The 24,921-nt window shown below is 39.0% G+C and overlaps 4 protein-coding genes and 1 pseudogene across 5 annotated transcripts; all 5 read left to right on the top strand.

The window, feature by feature from the left end:
• The first annotated feature begins 811 nt into the window (after positions 1-811).
• On the top strand, positions 812-5,225 carry LOC132169881 (putative glutathione S-transferase parC). The gene is made up of 2 exons (XM_088516053.1): positions 812-1,241; positions 4,721-5,225. Exons 1-2 carry the CDS (start codon positions 920-922, stop codon positions 5,062-5,064), a joined length of 666 nt encoding a protein of 221 aa, XP_088372179.1. The 5' UTR covers positions 812-919; the 3' UTR covers positions 5,065-5,225.
• A 1,093-nt stretch (positions 5,226-6,318) lies between these two features.
• LOC148589885 (putative glutathione S-transferase) lies at positions 6,319-8,505 on the top strand. Its single transcript, XM_088512480.1, has 2 exons — positions 6,319-6,774; positions 8,002-8,505. Exons 1-2 carry the CDS (start codon positions 6,430-6,432, stop codon positions 8,347-8,349), a joined length of 693 nt encoding a protein of 230 aa, XP_088368606.1. The 5' UTR covers positions 6,319-6,429; the 3' UTR covers positions 8,350-8,505.
• Positions 8,506-15,499: 6,994 nt separating this feature from the next.
• Positions 15,500-17,759, top strand: LOC132169880 (glutathione S-transferase U19 pseudogene; annotated as a pseudogene). The gene is made up of 2 exons (XR_015911898.1): positions 15,500-15,892; positions 17,485-17,759. The product of XR_015911898.1 is annotated as a glutathione S-transferase U19 pseudogene (transcript).
• Positions 17,760-18,845: 1,086 nt separating this feature from the next.
• Positions 18,846-21,149, top strand: LOC132170719 (putative glutathione S-transferase). The gene is made up of 2 exons (XM_088512517.1): positions 18,846-19,386; positions 20,625-21,149. Exons 1-2 carry the CDS (start codon positions 19,072-19,074, stop codon positions 20,970-20,972), a joined length of 663 nt encoding a protein of 220 aa, XP_088368643.1. The 5' UTR covers positions 18,846-19,071; the 3' UTR covers positions 20,973-21,149.
• A 1,280-nt stretch (positions 21,150-22,429) lies between these two features.
• LOC148589884 (putative glutathione S-transferase parC) lies at positions 22,430-24,045 on the top strand. The gene is made up of 2 exons (XM_088515536.1): positions 22,430-22,573; positions 23,785-24,045. The coding sequence occupies exons 1-2, from the start codon at positions 22,430-22,432 to the stop codon at positions 24,043-24,045; spliced, it is 405 nt and encodes a 134-aa protein (XP_088371662.1).
• Positions 24,046-24,921: the final 876 nt, after the last annotated feature.

Genomic DNA, 24,921 nt, shown 5'->3' with positions numbered 1-24,921 from the left:
AGTTCGTTTTGAACAATAATAATGACCGAGTATTGGGAATGGGCCGACAGGTTTGCACTAGGCCCAACCCAGCTGAATTATGACCCAACATACAGAAACTTTATATGACTAAAACAAAACTGTATCTCACTCAGGCATTTTGACAAACATCTTACCTACGAATACAAAACACAACCAGCCAAATAAAACTACAGATCTATTGACAAATCACAAAAGAAAAAGGGTTTCGATTATACCCAAAATTTCCATAAATCCACCCAAACTTGAGGAACGAGAGGGAAAGAGATGTGCCGTGTACGTACCTTAATTTTTTCTTAATTCTCCTCCTTTCTCTTATTTCACACTGATTTCTCTCTCCCTCTCCAGGTAGACCACGGCCCCCTTCGGAAACCCATTCGACGATGTGCTTGTCTCACCGTCGTCTGGGTCGGTGAAGCTGGGATTTTTTTTAGCTTGGCTTGAGGAAGAAGAAGGGAGCGGCAGAAGTGGGGTTTTTTTTGGGTTTTGAAATTTGAATGTGAAGTGTTTTTCTTTTGTTTTAAAGTTTGAATGCGTTCCTCAAGAAGACAAAAGACAGCTGTCATGTTTTGCACTCTTAGATGTAAACAACGGTCTGGATTTTAAAAAAAAAAACTGATGGGCAATTTTGTATGTATTGCCGAGGATCCTGGTCCCACCCCCAAGCCCCTAAAAAAAAACAAACAAACAAACAATATATATATATATACATAGAAAACGACACAAGTTAGAACATGCAACCCACGTTTAGTACTGTAAACCCATGATTTTATATAAGTAAAAGCCTGACACAACCGAGCGCATACTCCGACGACCGTCCCACTTCCACATCTTTTTTGCTGGCTACCTCTATAGACTATCCCACTTTTCTTTACTCCCCAAGTTGCTTCATTGCTTGACAATGGCGGACGAGGTCGTCCTGCTGGATTTCTGGCCCAGCATGTTTGGGATGAGGGTCAGGATCGCGTTGGCTGAGAAGGGGATCAAGTACCAGTACAAGGAGGAGGACCTGAGGCACAAGAGCGAGCTGCTTCTCAAGATGAACCCGGTTCACAAGCAGATCCCGGTTCTCATCCACAACGGGAAACCGGTCTGTGAGTCCCTCATCATCGTTCAGTACATTGACGAGGTCTGGAACCACAAGTGTCTGTTGCTTCCCTCTGATCCTTACCACAGAGCTCATGCCAGGTTCTGGGCTGACTTCGTTGATAGGAAGGTAGTCCGTCTCGGCAATTTTCCTTTTCATGGTTTTTTTTTTTTTTTTTTGTGTGTGTATAACAAGCTAGGCTTATTAGGTTAGATTGACAAGACTTCTTAATTTAAAGAACTATCATATTAAAGAATCATAGAAAAACACTACTTACATCTCCTTCAACAATGTTTTTTTGTTGCGTTTGGAATAATAAGATCTGGGCAAATGCCTTTTTTGCATTCTTCCACCCATCTTCCCACCATCTTGTATTTATTTTTTTTATTTTTTAAGAGGAAAGATGGTGGGGGAGATGAGTGGGAGAATGCATTGTAGCAAATCTCTAAGATCGGAGGCTAGCCATTTAATTACAAATAATGGTTAAATACCTTTTTAATCTAAGTGGTTTAACAATTTTATTTTGGGTTAAATACTAAATACTTTGGGGTTTTATTGCTTTATTTTTTCTTTTCTATGGTTTGATTTTTATCATAAGAGTTCCATATGGTTTTGATAATAGACTAAACTAGTCCTTCTGCCAGTTGACTATTAGTTGACTTAACGGAAATCCACGTGGATCAATCAAATGTTAACACGCGGCACATACTTAAAATTTATGTTATTTTTTATTTTTTTTTTTTAAAAAAAAAAAAAAAAAAAAAAAAAAAAAAAATTGGGGGTAGCTCGGTCACCCCCTTTGGCCATGGCCACCAGGCCACCCCCTTCTGGCCGGATGGGAGTGGCTCGGTCACCCCCTTGGAGCCTAGGAGGTGGCCGAGCTACCCCCTTGGTGCCCAAGGGAGTGGCCGAGACCACCCCCAGTGGGTACTGGGGGTGGTTGAGCCACCCCCATGGAGCCTAGGAGGTGGCCGAAACCACCCCCAACCACCATTGCGATGGTTTTTGCCACGCTCTAGGCTCTATGGGGGTGGCCAAGCTATCCCCGGTACCCACTGGGGGTGGTTTCGGTTCACTTAGAGCCAAGCCACCCCCAATTTTTTTTATTTTTTTTATTTTTTATTTTTTTTATTATTATAAAAAAATACATTATTTTTTAATTTAAAAAATTTTAAGTATGTGCCATGTGTCAACATTTGATTGGTCAACGTGGATTTCCGTTAAGTCAACTGACAGAGGATTAATTTGGTCTATTATTAAAACTACAAGAACTTTCTGTGATAAAAATCAAATCCTAAGGGAAAAAAAATAAAGCAACAAAACCCAGGAAGAATTTAGTATTTAACCCTTTTATTTTTTGCCCCTTAGAGTTTAGTTTTTATCACATGAAGTACTTCGGGTACATAAAGAGGGAGATGACACCTTCGTCTAATTTTCATTCAAAATTTGACGAAAATTCACATCAGCGCCCTAAAAACTCAACACGTGTTCATGTACTTAATTAAAAATAATAATAATTTTTTTAAAATTAAAAATCTTAAAAAAAAAAAAAAAAGTAAATTAAATTATTTTTTTTTAAAAAAAAAAAATTCTTTGAAAAAAAGGGTGTCCGGATGCCATAACAAGTTGCAAAATGGGGGTGGTTTTGGCCACTCCCGTTTGGCCTGGGGTGGTTTCGGCCACCCCAAACCAACCGATTTAGGGGTGGCCGAACTACCCCCATGACCCATGGGGGTGGTTAAAACGTTTTTTTTTTTTTTTTTTTCATTGGCCTTTTGGGGTGGCAGAACCAACACCAGATCTGTCGGCCTGGAGTGGCTAAAACCACCCCAGGCCAAACGTGCCGCCCCCACTAGCCTTGGGGGTGGTTTCGGCCACCCCATTTAGCAATTTGAGGGTGGCTCAAACAACTAATTAAAAATATATATTTCTTTTTAATTAAAAATATGTAATGATTAGAATTTCCAGAATTTATTTGTTCGTGTGATAATAAGATTTAAAATAGATCTTAAGAAATTTTAAAAAAATTATGATATTTGAATAATTAGATTATTTATTATAACTATGTATTTGACCACTTCATGCGCGTGAGTGCAAAATCCAGGTGTATCACTACAAAAAAAATGATATTTTCTGACGTGGCTACAGTACTAGAATTGTTGCCACGTCAGAAAATTTCTGACGTTTGAATTTTAAAACGTCAGAAAATAATTTTCTAACGTGTGAATAGTGACACGTCAGAAATTTTCTGACGTGTTACAACAGACACGTCAGAAAATTCTGACGTGGCACACTGCCACGTCAGAAAATTCTGACGTGAAAATGTCCCACGTCAGAATTTTTCTGACGTGGCACATTGCCACGTCAGAATTTTCTGACGTGGTGAAATGCCACGTCAGAATTTTCTGACGTGGAAATGTCCCACGTCAGAATTTTCCTGACGTGGAAATGTACCACGTCAGAAATTTTCTGACGTGGCATTTTGCCACGTCAGGAAACTGTATATATTTATATATATATATATATATATATATGCAGATAATTATATATAGATATATAATTATGTATAATTTTTTTTTTTGGGAGACTTTTTCTGACGTGCCATGTGTGGCACGTCAGAAATTTCTGACGTGCCACACATGGCACGTCAGGAAACTTCCTGCTTGGGCGGGAGTTTAAAAATTTTCCCACTTTTTTTTTCTTTTTATTCTTGCCTCTTCATTTATTCCCCACACTCTCTCTCTCCTCTCTCAATCTCCCTCTTCTGATCTGCACAGGACGGAGCTCCTCTCTAGGGGAAGAAGAAAAGAAAATGTGAAGAGAAAAAGAAGACAAGCAGCAGATTGAAGAATAGCAAAAGAAGAAGAAGAAAAATGAAAGAAGAGAAGCAGATCTGCTTTTCTTCTAGAAGAAAAAAAAAAAAAAAAAAGGAGAAGAGAAGAAGAACAAGAACAAGAAGAAGAGAAGATAAGAAAATTTTTTGAGTTTTTGAAGATTTTTGTTGGGTTTTGAGGTTTGGGTTTTTGATTTTTGGAAGACTTTTTCGGTTTGGGTTTTTGTAAATGGAGAAAAGAAGAGAGCTAGAGACAGTGAGAAAATGGAGAAAAGGGAGAACATGGAGAAAAAAAGTAGATCAAAAACGAATTGAAGAGAAAAAAAGAGGAGAAAAGAAGCAGCTGGCATGGGGAGAAAAGATCTGCAGAGAAATTTGCAGAGAAATTCGAATTTCTCTGCGTGAGGGAGCTGTACAGCAGGAAGGTGTGCATCACCTGCACGGCAGGAATTCTCAAAAAAAAAAATAATAATTTAAAATAATAAATTTTTAATTCAAAAACAAAATTTCAGAAAAAAATTTTTTTTTTTTAAAAATTAATTTTTTAATTTTCTGACGTGTCAGAATTACCACATCAGAAAATTTTCTGACGTGTGAGTGGGTAACACGTCAGAATTTTCTGACGTGTTACCTACTCACACGTCAGAAAATTTTTTTACCTGACACCTACGTTTCTGACACTCGACACGCGTCAGAAACGACCCGTCAGAAAAATTTTCTGACGTGTCGGACACTAGAACACGTCAGAAAACGCCTGTCATTAAAAAATGGTTTTTTTGTAGTGTATGGAGTTGGAAGGAAGTTGTGGGCCACAAAAGGAGAAGAGCAGGAGGCAGCAAAGAAGGAATTCTTGGAAATATTTAAGACATTGGAGAGTGAGCTTGGTGAAAAGCCTTACTTCGGCGGTGAAACATTTGGGTTTGTTGACCTCTCATTCGTCACATTTTACAGCTGGTTCTATGTGTATGAGACTTTTGGAAAGTTCAGCATGGAGGCAGAGTTCCCCCAGATTCTTGCATGGGTTAAGAGGTGCATGCAGAAGGAGAGTATCGCCGACACTCTTCCTGACCAGAAGAAGATTTATGAGTTTGTTTTAGAGTTGAAGAAGATCATTGGTTTGGAGTAGAGTAAATGGTCTTGTGAGATTGTTTCGCGTCTGTGTCCCGAGTGTTATGCCAAAAGAGCATGTATGTTTGGTGTGTTTGGTTTTCATGTGTTACGTTGTTGTGTCTTCTTGTTTGATGAAATTGTACCTTTCTACTATAGGAATAAGAAAGACACTTTGTTGTGTCTGCTAAATGTTATATAGGTGAAAACGAAATTGTGCCTTTCTACGAGAGGAATGATTTATATCTATCTTCTTTTCTTTTGCGTTTTATCCATTGTCTGAGAAGGAAAAGAAATACTATCTCTGTTTAATTCGATGTATAGAGATGCCACCTATGATACTTTTTGAAACCAATGTAATCGTTTGATAATGGGCCTTACCACAAATATTGCTGATAATTTTTTACATGACTTGCGAACCCGACACAAACCCAATTCGAAATTAAAGTGTTAGAGTTGAAAAGTATGACCTGTTTAATTAAATGGGTCGGGTTAAGGTTGACTAATATAATTTTAAACACATGTTTCAACACGACCCGAAACTGACATGCGACATGCATAATAACAAGTAATTTTTGACATGATCAACGAACTCGAAATGAACTCAATACAAATTTAGAGAGTTAAGGTTTAAAAGTTGGGATAAATGCAAAATTGATCTCTATGGTTGGCCTAATTTACAAATCATTCCCTGTGATTTAAAAAATAATTTATAGGTCATTAGGGTATGCCAAAATAACATTTTACTCCTTGAACTCATTTTCCGTTAAATAATTTAATAGAAACCGTTTCATTGCCACTTTATACCCAATAAAAATAAGACACGTGTTCTTTTTTATTTATGCTTTTAAAAAATGACAAATAAACTTTTTCACATCATTGTCAGACTCCAACACACACTCCATGTTAAATTAAATAAATATAATTCTTCTATATTCTCCTGTGCCGCCGTCATCTTCATCTTTCCCACCGATTCACTGTCTATACTGTTGTCTTCATCTTCCCCACCCATAATATATTGTGTCCATCCAACCAATTCTAGCCATCGTCTTCATAGGATTCAAAATCTATAGCCGGCCAGCATCTGCCTTACGTGACGCATTTGCCATTTGACGAAGTCATGACTTGGGAACGAAGTAGAAAAGCCACCACTGGGGAAAGAAAATGCATAGAAAACGACACAATTAAGTTAGAACAATCAACCCACCTTTTGTGCATTATTAAAAGTAAAAGTCCAACAGATGCAGCCCCGCCTTCGCATACTGAGCTACCTAGCTAGAAGAGCGACGACTTTCTCACAGGGCCACATCTTTGACTTGGCTCCTCTGTATATCCCACTTTTCTTCCGAGTTGCGTTGCTTCAATCTTTTTGAGGCTTGTGACAATGGCGGACGAGGTGGTTCTGCTGGGTTTCTGGCCCAGCCCGTATGGGATGAGGGCGAGTATCGCGCTGGCGGAGAAGGGGATCAAATACGAGCATAAGGAGGAGGACTTCTTACAAAATAAAAATAAGGAGAAGGACTTGTGGAACAAGAGCGATCTGCTTCTCAAGATGAACCCGGTTCACAAGAAGATCCCGGTTCTCATCCACAACGGTAAACCGGTCTGTGAGTCCCTCATCATCGTTCAGTACATTGACGAGGTCTGGAACGACAGGTGTCCACTGCTGCCCTCCGATCCTTACCAGAGAGCTCAAGCCAGGTTCTGGGCTGATTTCATTGATAAGAAAGTACGTACATAGTCTTACCTTCTCTGCAATTTTTTTTTTTTTTCTTCTAATGTTATTTTGATTTTTTCAAACGAAAGAAACTAATCCCAAGGCAGTAGCAGCTCAAAAGATTTTTGTTTATTTATTTTCATTGATTAATTTGTAGAGTCATAAAACATCTCAATATATAGTTGCCTCCGTTAAAATTTCAACTCTCTGTTTCTTACGTTTTTGTTGTATTTGGGATAATTAGATCTGGACTATTTAATTTTAATTATTATAATTTAAAAACTTTATTTCTATGGGGAATAACAAGATCTAAGCTATTAATTAAAAATAATTGTTGGCTAGATTTTCCAACAAGACACACTCCAAGGGCAGTAGATTAAACAAGGGAAACACAAGAGAATAAGAAGAATAACTTGCTGCAGAAAATGAGTAAAAGGCAAAAGAAAAACAGGGGAAAAAAACAGGGAGAGGAGGAACAATTTTCTGCAAGGGACTTGGCTCTTTCTTCTATTTTTCTTCTTCTTCTTGTTTGAGTATATTTGAATGACCCTAAATTTAGGGATTTGATTATGATTAATGAAGATTAGATTAACCTAATTTAGGGATTTGATTATAATTTGATCACCCTAAATTAGGGGATTTGACTAAGATTACATTTATGTATAAGCTCTATAAATAGAGCATTCTGTATTGCAAACAATCATTCAATAAGAGCATAATGTAGCCTTTGGGCTTTATCTGTAAACATAGATCATAGACCAAAGTCATCAAACCACGTAAAATCTTGTGTCTTATTTTATTGTTCCCCAATTTATTATTTCATTAAGAATTTCTTTACTTCTTACATTTTCATTTTTCTGCAGCTACACAATACAAAAGATAAAAGAAACCTTTTACAAAAAGAGTTCTACAACCACACACGTGGCTTCACAACACACACAATTTCACCGACTACATACTAGAGTTTAATAAACACAACCAAAGAAAAAAGTTGACAAGTCAAAGCACATTAGTTTGTAACAATAATGAATAAAATTTTATTAATTACACTATGAAATTCTTTAAGAAATTAAAAAAAAAAATGATATTTGAATAATTAGATTACTTATTAGAATTTACTATTTCATAGGAAAGATTCATTTAGCAATGATGACTCTACTATGTATTTGGCCAAACTTTATGAGATTTTATGAATAGTGCGAAACTATAATTATAATGTAATGGGAGTGCAAAATGCAGGTGTGCAAATCTTTGAGGAGCTTATTGTTCGAAAAAGGAGAAGAGCAGCTGGAGGCAGCAAGGACGGATTTCTTTGAAAGCTTTAAGACATTGGAGGGAGAGCTTGGCAAGAAGCCTTACTTTGGGGGTGAAATATTTGGGTTTGTCGACATTGCTCTCATCAGTTTATACAGCTGGTTCTATGTGTGTGAGACTTTTGGGAAATTTAACATAGAGGCAGAGTTCCCCAAGATCATTGAATGGGCTAAGAGGTGCCTGCAGAAGGACAGTGTCGCCAAATCTCTTCCTGACGAGAAGAAGGTTTATGAGTATGCCTTGAATTTGAGGAAGATATTTGGTTTGGAATAGAGTAAATGGTCTTGTGGGATTGTTTGGTGTCTATGTCCTGAATGAGTGTTATGTCAGAAGAGCATGTATCTTTGGTGTGTTTGGTTTTCATGTGTTGTTGTGTCCTCTCGAGAGGACTGATATATATATACACATCTATCTTCTTTTCTTTTTGAACTTTATTTTTTTGATAGGCAGTAAAAGTAAGGTTTTATAGTTTCAAATGAGATGTTGACACATCATTTAAAAATACTAATTACAATAACTATGAATGCACGAAATCTTATGAAGAAAAAAAAAAAAAAAACCAATCAACAAAAATGCTCCACCAACTCTTTAGCCTAATGCCACCGTCAGATTCCTTTCAAAGCCACCACCCGGCCAGTATGTACACCACCAATAGATGGGACGCCACACTGCCCAAGCTCCAGCCTACCACAAAACTGTTGGACTCAATCCAAGCTATGGTAACTAGGGTTCCGGGCAGCTGATGGTGATGGCTGGCATACGTAACAACTATAGCTACGGCTAACAATAATAGTTAAGATTTATAGGGGGCATAAAATGTTATACATATTTTTAATTATTATTTTTAAATATTTATTTTCTTATGCGGCAATAAAATTCGTGAAAATTCTTGACGTGGAAGTACTTGTTGGTCTCCACCAGAATAATAATTGAAGTACTGTTGAAAGGCTATTATTTGGTCCTTGACCTAAAATGTGTTATATGTTTCACTACAAAAATATGTCGGTTGGAAAAAAAATGTATGAGCCATAAGTACGAAGAATAATTTTTAAATAAAAATAAAAATTATTTCCATAAATTTTCAGTGATCATAATAGTTGCTAGGTACTATTATGGTTATACCCGTATAGAATAGTCACAAAAAAAAAAAAAAAAAAAAAAAAAAAAAAAAAATTTCTAAATTTTAACAGCTTTCTAAGATTATTTTTGTTTTATTAAAAATTTTAAAATTATTTTAGTCTTTTTATTAATTTTGAGAGGACATTATCATTAACAACTTTATAATATTTTGAAAGATTCTATCCTCATAATAAGTTTGAAAAGAAAAAACGTCCCTTCCTAGCTCTCTCTCGAGAGGAGACTAGCGGCAAGGGTTTTAGTCCTCCTACTGGTGACGGTTGTGGAGGGTACGGCGGACCAAACGGAGGGTGGAAGGAAGGAGTTCAGTGGCTGGGCGGCGCTTAAGGAAGGATAAGATGGCTGAAAGTATCGAAAATCTGTGTAGCAAACTGTCGTTACTGGAAGGCGAAAAACAGGGCATTACAATTACAGAGGGAGAAGTAGAGGAGGCAAGGGCTATAGGGGGGCGGTGTCTGATAGGGAAAATTTGGATGGAGAAAACGGTGAATAAGGAGGCCTTTAAGACTGTACTGTCCAGAGTTTGGAGAACAATTGGAGGAGTGGTGTTCAAAGAGCTGGATGACAATATCTGGCTATTTGAATTTGACGATGAGTTTGACATGAGAAGGGTGCTAGAAGGACGACCATGGTCTTTTGATCGCCAGATTCTCGTTATTACCGAATTTGATGGCAGTATTCCACCCTCACAGATGCAATTCACGCACTCCCCGTTTTGGGTGCAGGTACACGAAATGCCATTGCTGCTTATGATCAAAGGGATAGGAGAAAAAATAGGAGAATCCTTGGGGCAACTAATGGAGGTTGACGTTGCAGGAGACGGAGTGGGGTGGGGACGGTGTCTGAGAATTCGAGTGGTTCTAGACTTAACCAAACCTCTTGATAGGGGGAGGGCTCTTACTTTGGCAGGGAAGTCATATTGGGTTATCTTCAAGTATGAGAAGTTGCCTTCGATGTGCATTGATTGTGGTAGAATAATCCATGGCGAAAAAAGGTGTCCAATGTTCAAGAGCAGCAGGCGAAGCTCCTCAGGAGCCCCAAAACAATGGGGAGTTTGGCTTCGGGTGGATGATCGAAGACGGAAAGGCGAAGGCGGCTCTAATGCGTATACCGGCGAAGACGGGTGGCAGCGCAGCCAGGGAGGGGGAAGAGGTGTCGGTGAAGGCTATCCTGGGAAATTTCAGACACACATGGAAATCCCCGGGTTCCACGGTAACCCTAGACTGTGGCCCAATAATAACCAAGAGGAGGGGGTGGAAGATTCTGGATGTTGCCATATTGGTATGCAGAAGGGTAGGCAGGAAAAGGAAGGGACGGAAGAACAGGAGCAGGTGAATCAAGATTCGGGCGCAGAAATAGAAGATATGAATGGAAAGAAAGGGGAAAGGGCCAAATGGGGTAAGAAGGGTACTAGGGCTGACTCTGAATTTGAGGACACGTGGTTGAAAGGGGCATCCAACTTGGGTGATGGGCTTGGAACTAAGGAGGGGGCCTACGTACCTTTGGGTCCTCAAAGCATACCAATGGATATACTTCCCAGCCCAAACCAAGATTTGACCCCTGTATGCACTGCAGGCCTAAGCGGTAGCAACCTGAAGGTCTGGAAAAGGAGGGCTCGTGTAGGGAAAAACGTGGAGCAGAATAAGGCCAAGGATTGTGGGAGCACATTGCTGCGGAAACGACAGGGAACCCAGAACGAGAATGGAAATAGTGTAGGGGGGGAAGGAAAACGAAGTAAACTGGACGTAGAAAAGGAGACCGAAGAAGACAATGAAGTGGCGGCGGCTGTGACCCAGCCCCGCCAGCTACAATGAGTCTATTAAGTTGGAACTGCCGAGGGATTGGGCATCCTCGGGCAGTTCGGGACCTTTGTCAACTGACAAAGGAGAAGAAGCCCAACATTTTGTTTCTCATTGAAACAAAATGTAGGAAAAATAAAATGGAAATTCTTAGAGTGAAGCTAGGTTTTGAAGGGATGTTTGTGGTGGATCCTATAGGAAGAAGTGGAGGGCTTGGTCTTTTTTGGAAAGAGAAAGACATGCTGGAGATCCAAAATTACTCAAGAATACATATCAATGCCGTGGTTAAAATTGGGGAGGGCACAAGCGGGTGGAAGCTGACTGGATTCTATGGCCAACCAGATTGGACCAAAAGGCAGGAGTCTTGGTCGCTTTTGCGGCATCTCAAACAATTCTCTCCATCTCCGTGGCTCTGTATTGGTGATTATAACGAAATTATGAATCAAAGCGAGAAAGTGGGCGCTAATCTTCGAAAGGATGCGATGATGAGTCAGTTTAGGGAGGCTCTTGATGATTGTAATCTCAATGATTTGGGATACATTGGGTCGAAGTACACGTGGAATAATAGCCGAGAGGATGATGGGTTCATCAAAGAACGGTTGGATAGGGCCACAGCCAATACCGGGTGGTGCAACCTTTTCAAAAATTTTGAGGTGAGGGTGTTGGCGTCACGTACATCAGACCACAAGCCACTTTTACTTTCCTATTCGGACAAAATTGTCGGGCAATCAGGTCCCTCTCGTGGAAATAAGTTTGAAGCAAGATGGCTACACGATGAAGAAGCTACTGAGGTGATTAAAAGGGCGTGGACGTACCCTGTGGGGGGAGGGCTGAATATGAATACCGTGCAGCAAAAGCTTGCCTCATGCAAGGCTGATTTACGTACATGGAGCTGGAAAAAATATGGCCATGTGGAGAAAAATATAAAGGAGAAGACCAAGGTGTTGGAAGCGGTGCAGCGACAAGAAAATAAAGGAAATGTGGGGAAAATCAAGCAGCTTCAAAGGGAAATTGACATACTGCTAGAACAAGAAGATACAAGGTGGAAACAACGGGCCAAACAAAATTGGTACCAACAGGGAGATCGCAATACCCCATTTTTTCATGCTTGGGCGAGCCACCGACGGAAAATTAATTATATTGGGAAGATAGTCGATGAAGGGGGGACCGAATGGAGCAAAGTGGAAGACATTAGCAATGCATTCATTGAGTATTACCAGCAGCTCTTCACCACGGGGACGGTACAGGAGGTGGGCAAATGCCTGGAGGGGATGGAAAGGAGAGTCACAGAGGAGATGAACATTAACCTGCTTAGGCCGTTTACTCAGAGTGAAGTGGAAAGTGCTTTGCAACAAATGCACCCTTTAAAATCTCCCGGGCCTGATGGGATGTCCGCAGTATTTTACCAACATGCATGGGGTATGATTAACAAGGAGGTATGTATGGCGGTGCTCGATTTTTTAAATAATGGAATTTTTGAAACAACTATCAATGAGACCTTTATCACTTTAATTCCAAAGATCAAAGCTCCCACACGTATTACTGAGTACAGGCCAATCAGTTTATGTAATGTTATTTATAAATTGATTGCTAAAGCCTTAGCGAATAGGATGAAGAAGGTTTTGTCCCAAATTATTTCCCCCAATCAAAGTGCATTTATCCCAGGTCGACTTATAACAGACAATATTTTGGTGGCATTTGAAGCACTTCACACGATGGATGCTAGGTTAACAGGAAGGAAAGGCTATATGGCACTGAAGTTAGACATGAGTAAAGCCTATGACCGGGTTGAATGGGCATTCTTGGAGGCTGTAATGGTAGGACTGGGGTTTGCAGAAGAGTGGGTAGCAAAGGTGATGATGTGTGTTCGCACAGTTACATACTCTATTCTCATTAATGGGCAACCATATGGGAAAATTGTGCCAACTAGGGGCATACGACAAGGGGACCCACTATCTCCGTATCTCTTTATTTTATGTGCGGAGGGACTTAGCACCATGCTGAATAAGGCGGAACGGGAGGGTCGGATTTCAGGACTCCCAATTGCCCGTGGAGGAACAAAGATAAACCATTTGTTGTTTGCAGATGATAGTTTACTTTTTTGCAGGGCCAGCTTTTTGGAGTGGGTTCGTATCCAAGAGGTGTTGGAGGTATATGAAAAAGCATCAGGCCAACAATTGAACCGCAGTAAGACTTCCATTTTCTTTAGCAAGAATACTAAGATGGAAGCCAAAGAAGTAATTCTTCAAGCAGCAGGGGTGACCTCCACGACCAGGTATGAGAAATATTTGGGCTTACCGGCATTAATTGGGAGATCAAAAGTGAGTGCTTTCACGAGTATTACAGGAAAAATTTGGGACCGCATGAATGGTTGGAAGGAGAAGTTCCTTTCCCAAGCAGGGAAGGAAGTACTTCTGAAGGCTGTGGTACAATCGATCCCAACTTATACAATGAGCGTTTTCCAATTGCCAAAGACGCTTTGTAAAGAAATTAACTCCATGATGGCTAAATTTTGGTGGGGGCATAAAGAGAATGATTCGCGGATCGCGTGGATGAGTTGGCATAAGATGGGCATGGCAAAAGAGAGTGGCGGGATGGGGTTTCGTGACATTGAAATGTTCAATCTAGCGCTCCTTGCCAAGCAAGGGTGGCGGATTTTGACCAACCCCCACACCTTAGTAGCTACAATATTCCGGGAAAAATACTACCCCCACGGGAATTACTTGGAAGCAAATTTGGGACGAAAACCATCATACGCATGGAGAAGCATATGGAATGCAAAAGGCTTACTTAACGAAGGCATACTATGGAGAGTTGGCAACGGAGAATCAATCCGAATTTGGGAAGATAGGTGGCTTCCAAATAAAGGGTTACACAAGGTCCAGTCTCCAATCTACATTCTGCCTAGAGAGGCTACAGTGAGTGCCCTCCTAAATCGGGATACAAACTGGTGGGATACGGAATTGGTTCATCATGTGTTCAACGAAGAAGAAGCAAAGGAGATATGTGGAATGGTGGTATGTCCCAACAGAAGTGACCGATTGGTATGGGCAGGGGGGAAGAATGGAGTTTTTACTGTCCGAAGTGCTTATCACTTAGCTAAAGAAATTGGGCTAAGGGAAGAAGGAAGCTGTTCGGAAGCTAACATGCTCAAAAGGGTGTGGAAAGGGATATGGAAGATACGGGGAGCCAGTGTGGTCAAAACATTTATGTGGCAAGCATGTAATAACATATTGCCCACAAAGGAGCTGCTGCACAAGAGGAAAATAACACAAGACCCTCTCTGCCCGATTTGTGGCTTGAAACCTGAAACTGTCGGCCATATACTCTGGAGCTGCCCTTCTGCCACAGATGTATGGACAGAATGCTATCCCAAACTCAGCAAATGTGCAAGTATTGAAGCTGAATTCATTGATATCATGGCCCACTTGTTAGAGAGACTGGATGCAGATCAGTTACAACTTATGGCGACAGTGGCTCGACAAATTTGGCTAAGGCGTAATATGGTGGTGTTTGGAGGAGAACTGACGGAACCAAGTACTATTGTCCGTTGGGGCAGGGACCAAGTTGAAAATTGGTGTACCTTCAACAAACGAAGACCACGGAGGGAGGTGGGTTCGGGGCCAGCTCCTGCAGCTACATGGATCAAACCGCCCCAGGGTTATGTGAAAGTTAATTGGGATGCCTCAGTTGACAAGCGCAGGAACAAAATGGGTGTGGGTGTAGTGGTTCGCGATCACGGAGGTGGAGTTGTTGCCATGTTTTGCACACACAAAGAGTATGTACAGGACCCAACCATGGCCGAAGCCCTTGCAGCCTGGGAGGCAGTGAAGCTGGCTCAAAGGATGGAGCTACGGCATGTTCTGTTTGAAGGGGACTCGCTGGAGGTGGTTCAAATGCTGCACAGGGAAGATGGATGTTGGGCTAATTACGGACAGGTAGTGAACGATGCAAAGGAGATGCTGCAAAATTGGAACGGGTGGGGTATTCAACATGTTCGTAGATCTGCCAATGGCGCTGCCCATCAATTGGCTAAGTTGGCTCTCGGATGTGAGGCTATGCGAGAATGGCGGGATGGGTTTCCCCAGAGTGTGCTCGCCATTGTAATATCTGAAAGCTGAGTTTTAGCCATGTAATGAATCCCAATTCAAAAAAAAAAAAAAAAAAGTTTGAAAAGAAAATTGTGAATTAGATTGTATTACTAGGAAAGGACGTGAACATTTCTTTTTCCAACGTACTTGCCATATTGACGAAGCCACTGCCCCCCGTCGTCAACACTTCGGAACAACATAGAAAGATGGTCAGTCAAGACTCACCAGTCACCCCCAAGCCCCTAGAAAAAAAAAAAAACAAACAAACAATATATATATACATATAAAAAACGACGCAAGATAGAACATGCAACCCACCTTCAGTACTGTACACCCTTGATTTTATATAAGTAAAAGCCTGACACAACCGAGCGCATACTCCGAGGACCGTCCCACTCCCACATCTTTTTTGCTGGCTGCCTCTATAGACTATCCCACTTTTCTTTACTCCCCAAGTTGCTTCATTGCTTGACAATGGCGGACGAGGTGGTTCTGCTGGATTTCTGGCCCAGCATGTTTGGGAGGAGGGTCAGGATTGCGTTGGCTGAAAAGGGGATCAAGTACCAGTACCCGGAGGAGGACCTGAGGAACAAGAGCGAGCTGCTTCTCAAGATGAACCCGGTTCACAAGCAGATCCCGGTTCTCATCCACAACGGGAAACCGGTCTGTGAGTCCCTCATCATCGTTCAGTACATTGACAAGGACTGGAACCACAAGTCTCCGTTGCTTCCCTCTGATGCTTACCAGAGAGCTCATGCCAGGTTCTGGGCTGACTTCATTGATAGGAAGGTAGGACTCCGTCTCGGCAATTTTCTTTTCTTTTTCATGGGTATTTTTTTTTCCTTTTTTCCTTTTTTTCTTTTTTTTTTGTGTATGTATAACAAGCTAGGCTTATTGGGTTAGATTGACAAGATTTCTTAATTTAAAGAATTATCATATCAAAGAATCATAGAAAAACACTACTTACATCTCCTTCAACAATGTTTTTTGGTTGCATTTGGAATAATAAGATCTGGGCAAATGCTTTTTTGCATTCTTCCACCCATCTTCCAACCATCTCCTCTCTCCCTCTTGTATTTCTTTTTTTTTTTTTTTTTTTTCAGAAAATCAAGATGTTGAAAGAGGAAAGATGGTTGGGCCGGAGATGGATGGGAGAATGAATTATAGCAAATCTCTAACATCTGAGGCTAGCTATTTAATTAAAAATAATGGTTAAATACCTTTTTAATTCAAATGGTTTAACAATTCTATTTTTTGTCCTATAAGGTTTAGTTTTATCACATGCGGCACTTCGGGTACATAAAGACGAAGATGATACCTTCGTCTAATTTTTGTTCAAAATTTGACGAAAACTTACGTTAGTGCCCCTAATAACTTGACACGTGTCTATATACTTAATTAAAAATAAATAAATAAAATAATAATTTTTTTAAAAATTAAAAACATTAAAAAAAAAAAAAGTAAATTAAATTACTATTTTTTTTTTAAAAAAAAAAAAGAAAATTGTTGGAAAAAAGGGTGTCCGGAAGCCATACCAAGTTGCAAAATGGGGGTGGTTTTGGCTGCCCCCATTTGGCCTGGGGGTGGTTTTGGCCACCACCCGATTTGGGGGTGGCATGGCCCAACCCTTTTATTTATTTTTTTTGGGGTTAAATACCTAATACCCCTGGGATTTACAAACTTTATTTTTACCCCATGTGGTTTCATTATTATCACAGAAGGTCCTTATAGTTTTAATAAATAATCAAGTTAGTCCATCCGTTAGTTGGCCGTTAGGAATTCCACATAGACCAATTAGATGCCGACACGTGACACTACTTAATTTAAAAAAAAAATTAAAAAAATTAAGTAGTGCCGCTTGTCAGCATCTGATTGGTCCGCGTGAAATTCCTAATGGTCAACTAACAGATGAATTAACTTGGTCATTTATTAAAACCATAGGGAGCTCCTGTGATAAAAATGAAACCACAAGGAGATAAAAATAAAGTTTGTAAGCCCCAGGGGGTATTAGGTATTTAAGCCTTTTTTTCCTTTTACGGGTCTTTTGGGGTGGCTAAACCATCACCAGATTGGTTGGCCTGGAGTGGCTGAAACCACCCCAGGCCAAACGCACCACCCCCAACTGCCTTGGGGGTGGTTTCGGCCACCCCCATTTTGCAACTTGGGGTGGCCGAACCACCCCCAAACGATTAATTAAAAATATATATTTCTATTTAATTAAAAATATATAATGCTTAGAATTTCAAGAATTTATTTGTACGTGGGATAATAAGATCTAAAATAGATCTTAAGAAATTTTTAAAAAATTATGATATTTGAATAATTAGATTATTTATTATAACTATGTATTTGACCACTTCATGCGCGAGTGCAAAATGCAGGTGTATGGAGACGAAAGGAAGTTATGGGCCACAAAAGGAGAAGAGCAGGAGGCAGCAAAGAAGGAACTCTTGGAAATATTTAAGACATTGGAGAGGAAAAGCCTTACTTCGTGGGTGAAACATTTGGGTTTGTCGACCTTTCCTTCATCACATTCTACAGTTGGAGGACATCAAAGCCTATCATAGGACGAATGGGGGCCGCCCACACTACTTATCCCGTGACAAGGACCAAGAAAAATATCGGTCTGCACGTGAGGGAGGGTGTTGAGAAATAATCTCACATGTCCTGTAGACAAGATTAGAGCCAGGTTCAATTGGATGTGGCCCACCGTCACCCATTGTTGCACGTGTTGGCTTAGATGTCTTCCCGCCACACATGAGAGGGCGTGTTGGAAGTCCCACATTGTTTGGGTATTAAAGAGATGAGTCATTTATAAGAGTGAGGAGAAACCTCAACTCTTGAACTAGCTTCTGGGTTGAGTTAGGCCCGAGACCCATTTCTAATAAAATTTAGCTGGAGAAATGCTTAGTCGAAGGAGGATAGGACTGGGAAGCGATAAAGAACAACAGATAGAGCTCTTGGACACTATTTAGAGTGCAACGATAACCCAAAATGTATACTACAACACATAAGAAAGGGGTGGTTTGTCTGATTTGGGAATATATGGTTCATAGGGGGTGATTAATTTGACGACCCCAAATCTGATTTTAGGAAGAGGTCGAACCACCCTTTGGACAAAAGCGATGGTTTGGCCATAACTAACTTGGCATTTGTCTTTGGTTCATGTGTTGTTGTACGTGTCTTCTTTGGTGATGAAATTGTACCTTTCCACTATTGGAATAGAGGAATGCTTTTTTGCATTTTATCAAAATGCTAAAGTGAAGAGATGGTGGGTAGATGATTGCTAGAATGCATTGTTGCATTCCTCATAGGAATAAGAAAGACACTTTGTTACAAAGTGCCTTTTTACGAGAGGATTTATATATATATATATATATGACCCTTAGATAAGACAAAATTAAAAAATATGATCATTAGGAAAAATACAAGATTTTAAAAATATTATCATAAGAATAAGGAAAATATTAAAAAATATGACAATTAAAAAAATACAAAACATTCAAAATTATAAAAGTTAAAGAAAGAATAAAGAAATTTTTGAGAAAAAAAATATTCAAGTAAAATTATAAAAATGAATTGTTAAAATGGCGAGACAGCTAAAATGCTTTAAAGAAGTGGATAAGCTCAAAATCTATGAGAAATGCTAGGCTTACATATATATTTTACAATATAATATAGCACAAGCTGTACAACATCATCAAAAATGAAATAAATTCATAGCCCGCCAGCCGCCGGCTTACGTGTTGCATTTGCCATACGCGGAAACCACCATCTTTTTCAGGACTTGGGAACGAAGTAGAAAAGCCACCCATTCATAGGAAAGAAAATGCATAGAAAGCGACACAAGTTGGAACAATCAACCCACCTTCACTGTCGCGTCACACATCTTTTTGGCTCCTCTCTATACATCCCACTTTTCTTCCCTCCCAAGTTGCGTTGCTTCAATCTTTTTGAGGCTTGTGACAATGGCGGACGAGGTGGTTCTGCTGGGTTTCTGGCCCAGCATGTTTGGGATGAGGGCGAGTATCGCGCTGGCGGAGAAGGGGATCAAATACGAGCATAAGGAGGAGGACTTGTGGAACAAGAGCGATCTGCTTCTCAAGATGAACCCGGTTCACAAGAAGATCCCGGTTCTCATCCGCAACGGTAAACCGGTCTGCGAGTCCCTCATCATCGTTCAGTACATTGACGAGGTCTGGAACGACAGGTGTCCACTGCTGCCCTCTGATCTTTACCAGAGAGCTCAAGCCAGGTTCTGGGCTGATTTCATTGATAAGAAAGTACGTATATAGTCTTACCTTCTCTGCAATTTTCTTTTTTTTTCTTCTTCTAATGTTATTTTGATTTTTTCAAACCAAAGAAACTAATCCCAAAGTAGTAGCAGCTCAAAATATTTTTGTTTATTTATTTTCGTTGATTAATTTGTAGAGTCATAAAACATCTCAATCTATAGTTGCCTCCGTTAAAATTTCAACTCTCTGTTTCTTACGTTTTTGTTGTATTTGGGATAATTAGATCTAGACTATTTAATTTTAATGATTATAATTTAAAAACTTTATTTCTATGGGGAATAACAAGATCTAAGCTATTAATTCAAAATAATCGTTGGCTGGATTTTCCAGCAAGACACACTCCAAGGGCAGTAGATAAGTAGATTAAACAAGGGAAACACAAGAGAGTAAGAAGAACAACTTGCTGCAGAAATTCTGCAGAAAATGAGTAAAAGGCAAGAGAAAAACAGGGAGAAAAAACGGGGAGAGGAAGAACAATTTTATGCAAGGGACTCGGCTCTTTCTTCTATTTTTGTTCTTCTTTATATTTGAATGACCATAAAGTTAGGAATTTGATTATGATTGATGAAGATTAGATTAGCCTAATTTATGAATTTTATTATAATTTGATCACCCTAAATTAGGGGATTTGATTAAGATTAAATTTATGTATAAGCTCTATAAATAGAGCATTATGTATTGTAAACAATCATTGAGCATAACATAGCCTTTAGGCTTTATCTGTAGACATAAATCATAGACCAAAGTCATCAAACCACGTAAAATCTTATGTCTTATTTTATTATTTCGCAATTTATTATTTCATTATGAATTTCTTCACTTCTTACATTCTCATTTTTCTGCAGCCGCACAATACAAAAGAAAAGGGAAACCTTTTACAAAAAGAGTTCTAAAACCACACATGTGGCTTCACAACACACACACAATTTCACCTACTACAAACTAGAGTTTAATAAACACAACCAAAGATAAAAGTTGACAAGTCAAAGCACTTTAGTTTGTAACAATAATGAATAAAATTTTATTAATTACACTATGAAATTATTTAAGAAATTTTTTTAAAAAAAAAAGATATTTGAATAATTAGATTACTTATTAGAATTTACTATTTCATAGGAAAGATTCATTTAGCAATGATGACTCTACTAAGTATTTGGCCAAACTTTATGAGATTTTATGAATAGTGCGAAACTATAATTATAATGTAATGGGAGTACAAAATGCAGGTGTACGAATCTTTGAGGTGCTTATTGTTCGAAAAAGGAGAAGAGCAGCAGGAGGCCGCAAGGAAGGATTTCTTTGAAAGCTTTAAGACATTGGAGGGAGAGCTTGGCGAGAAGCCTTACTTTGGGGGTGAAATATTTGGGTTTGTCGACATTGCTCTCATCAGTTTCTACAGTTGGTTCTATGTGTGTGAGACTTTTGGGAAATTGAGTATAGAGGCAGAGTTTCCCAAGATCATTGAATGGGTTAAGAGGTGCCTACAGAAGGACAATGTCGCCAAGTGTCTTCCTGACAAGAAGAAGGTTTATGAGTATGTCTTGAATTTGAGGAAGATATTTCGTTTGGAATAGAGTAAATGGTCTTGTGGGATTGTTTGGTGTCTATGTCCTGACTGAGTGTTATGTCAGAAGAGCATGCATGTTTGGTGTGTTTGGTTTTCGTGTGTTGTTGTGTACTCTTGTTTCATGAAATTAATTGTACCTTTCTACTATATATAGGAATAAGAAAGACACTTTGTTGTGGCTTTCTACGAGAGGATTGATATATATATACACATCTATCTTCTTTTCTTTTTGAACTTTATTTTTTTGATAGGCAGTAAAAGTAAGGTTTTATAGTTTCAAATGAGATGTTGACATATCATTTAAAAACACTAATTACAATAACTATGAATGCACGAAATCTTATGAAGAAAAAAAAAAAAAAAAACCAATCAACAAAAATGCTCCACCAACTCTTTAGCCTAATGCCACCGTCAGATTCCTTTCAAAGCCACCGCCCGGCCAGTATGCACACCACCAATAGATGGGACGCCACACTGCCCAAGCTCCAGCCTACCAGAAAACTGCTAGACCCAATCCAAGCTATGGTAACTAGGGTTCCGGGCAGCTGATGGTGATGGCTGGCATACGTAACAACCATAGCTACGGCTAACAATAATAGTTAAGATTTATAGGGGGCATAAAATGTTATACATATTTTTAAGTATTTATTTTCCTATGCGGCAATAAAATTCGTGAAAATTCTTGACGTGGAAGTACTTGTTGGTCTCCACCAGAATAATAATTGAAGTACTATTGAAAGGCTATTATTTGGTCCTTGACCTAAAATGTGTTATATGTTTCACTACAAAAATATGTCGGTTGGAAAAAAAATGTATGATCCATAAGTGCGAAGAATAATTTTTAAATAAAAATAAAAATTATTTCCATAAATTTCCAGTGACCATAATTGTTGCTAGTTACTATTATGGTTACACTCGTATAGAATAGTCATAGAAAAAAAAATTTTAAAATTTTAACACCTTTACAAGATTGTTTTTGTTTTATTAAAAATTTTAAAATTATTTTAGTCTTTTTATTAATTTTGAGAGGACATTATCATTAACAACTTTATAATATTTTGAAAGATACTATCCTCATAATAAGTCTGAAAAGAAAATTGTGAATTAGATTGCATTACTAGGAAAGGACGTGAACATTTCTTTATCCAACGTACTTGCCATATTGACGAAGCCACTGCCCCCAGTCGTCAACACTTCGGAACGACATAGAAAGATGGTCAGTCAAGAGTCACCCCCAAGCCTCTAGAAAAGAAAAAAAAACAATATATATATATCTATCTTCTTTTCTTTCTGAACTTTTTTTTTTTTTTTTTGCCTTTTATTCTTTGTGAAACAAATATTTAACAAAAGAGAGCTCCTTTTGTCCGGATGGGCAGTAAAACACCAAATACAATAACTATGAGAACACAGATCTTATGAAAAAAAAACCAATCAACAAAAATGCTCCACCACCTCTTTAGCCTAATGTCGCTACCAGATTCCGCTCAAAGCCACCGCCTAGTACGCACACCACCAATAGACGGAACGCCACACTGCCCAAGCTCTAGCCCACCACAAAACAACTACCCCGATCCAAGCTATGGTAACAAGGGTTCAGGGCAGCTGATGGTGATGGCTGGCGGATGAGACGGTGGGACAAAGAAGCTGGTTGGTGCTGTGGCCAGATGTGGTCAGAGACAATGTTTGAAGCTGTGGTAGCTCGATTGAGGATGGTGACGGTGATAGGCCCCCACAAAACCTCCGATTGGCTTCTGGTGGCAGCGTTAGGCTAAAGATCCAGTAGCTTTGGGTGGTAGCTTTCACTACAAGAAAAACCCTCATTAGTGACCAAAGAAACAGCGGCGACCCTAGAAGTCGCTACTAATGAGGCATCATTAGCGGCGACTTTTAAATGTCGCCGCTAATGACCCCTCATTAACTGCAACTTTTGGGTTGCCGCTAATAGTGGCCACTAATGATGACTAAATAGCGGCGACTTTAATGGTCGCTGCTAATAACATGATAAAAATTTAAATTCTCATATCATTAGCGGTGACTCTAGCTAGGTCGTTGCTATTGATCTTTTTAATTTTTTTTAAAAATTTTTTTTACTTTTTTAATTTTCTCATCTCATTAGCGGTGACCCACGGCCTATTTTAGACTATTTTTTGCGGTGACAAAAAAAGTCATTAGAGGGGTCATTAACGGCGACCCCGAAAGTCTCCGCTATTTAGCATTTGCGTCCGATTACTAGTAGGCACTAAATAACAGCTACTTGTCACTGCTATTTGTAAATAGTGGCCACTTTTACCTTGGCTGAAGATATGTTGTTTTCATGCTTATTGTATTTGGTTTTCATAGCTAATGTGTCCCCTTCTTATAGGATAATATTTTGATAGATATTATCCTCATAATAAATTTGAAAAGAAAATTGTCAATTAGATTGTATTACTAGGAAAGGACGTGAACATTTTCCTTTCTTTTTCCTACTTGCCATATTGACGAAGCCACCACTTCGGAACGAACATAGAAAGATGGTCAGTCAAGAGTCACCCCAAGCCCAAGGCCCTAGAAACAAAAAAACAATATATAGAAAACGACACAAGTTAGAACATGCAACCCACCTTCATTTGCAAAGCCCTTGATCCATTATATAAATAAAAGCCCAACACAACCGCATACTCACTATCAAATTACTTAAAAGAAATTTAAAAAATTCTGATATATATTCGAATAATTTGATTATTTAATAGAATTTACTATTTCTTAGGGAAGATTCATTTAGCATGATAACTCTGCTATGTATGTATTTGACCAATTCATGCGAGTGCAAAACGCAGGTGTATAGTGTTGCAAGGAAGTTATGGGCCACAAAAGGAGAAGAGCAGGAGGCAGCAAAAAACGAATTCTTGGAAATATATAAGATATTGGAGGGAGAGCATGGTGAGAAGCCTTACTTTGGGGGTGAAACATTTGGGTTGGTCTACATTGCTCTCATCACTTTCTACAGCTGGCTCTATGTGTATGAGACATTTGTGAAATTCAGCATGGAGGCAAAGTGCCCCCAAGATTATTGCTTGGGCAAAGAGGTGCATGCATAAGGAGAGTGTCGCACTGTCGCCAAGTGTCCGCCCGACCAGAAGAAGATTTATGAGTTTGATTTTCTTTCTTCTTTCTCTCTCTTTAAGAGTGTTAAAGTAATGATTAAGTGATTAAATATATCTGTTTATATCAGCTTAAGCTTTTAGGACTAGTGATAATTTAATATGGTATTAGAGACAAAATCTATATATGAATGCGAAAAATATTAGTTAAAGGAGGATAGGCTTGGAAAGCAATAAGGAAAAACGGATCGTGCGAAATACTTAGAACCCAACAGTAGCTTTAATATGGGTTGTTTATCTGAAATAAATTAACAACCCAAAACACTGAATACATAAGAAAGGGGTGGCTCGGCTTGGCTGCTTGAGGATTGGGCTGGTCCGACCCTTTAAAGCTCCAATTATATATGGAAAAAAAATTAGTCAATACCCAATTATTATAAAAAAAAAAAAAATTAATTTCCAACATGTTAAACTTTAAAAAGATGTAAAGAGAAAAATAGTAAGTCACATTACTGCACCCTTATAAATAAACTTGTGATTTGACCTTAACTTAAAAGAATAACTTCTATAAAGACCCAGCACAAACTAAATTTTATGTGCTCTCAACAAAAAAAAGGACACATTAGCATGTTTCACCAAATAAGAAAAAGACAAAAACGTCTCAAAGGGATAGTTCAATCGGCTAGAGACGACGCCTTATGAAGCGGAGGTCACTAGTTCGAATCTCCCATCTTGTGTGGACATGTCAAAAAAAAAAAAAAAGACAAAAACACACAATTTTTGCTTTCGTCTCTCTCCAAACACTCATCTCTCTCACAAAGCACTCCCTTTCGGTCTTCGTTTGTAAAAAATGTTAGCTTTCAAAGGCAAATA

Source organism: Corylus avellana, chromosome 1 (assembly GCF_965113065.1).
Source record: "Corylus avellana chromosome 1, dhCorAvel1.hap1.2, whole genome shotgun sequence".
Taxonomy (NCBI): domain Eukaryota; kingdom Viridiplantae; phylum Streptophyta; class Magnoliopsida; order Fagales; family Betulaceae; genus Corylus; species Corylus avellana.
Note: the sequence above shows the minus strand (reverse complement) of the source record. Positions and strands in the feature narration are given on the sequence as shown.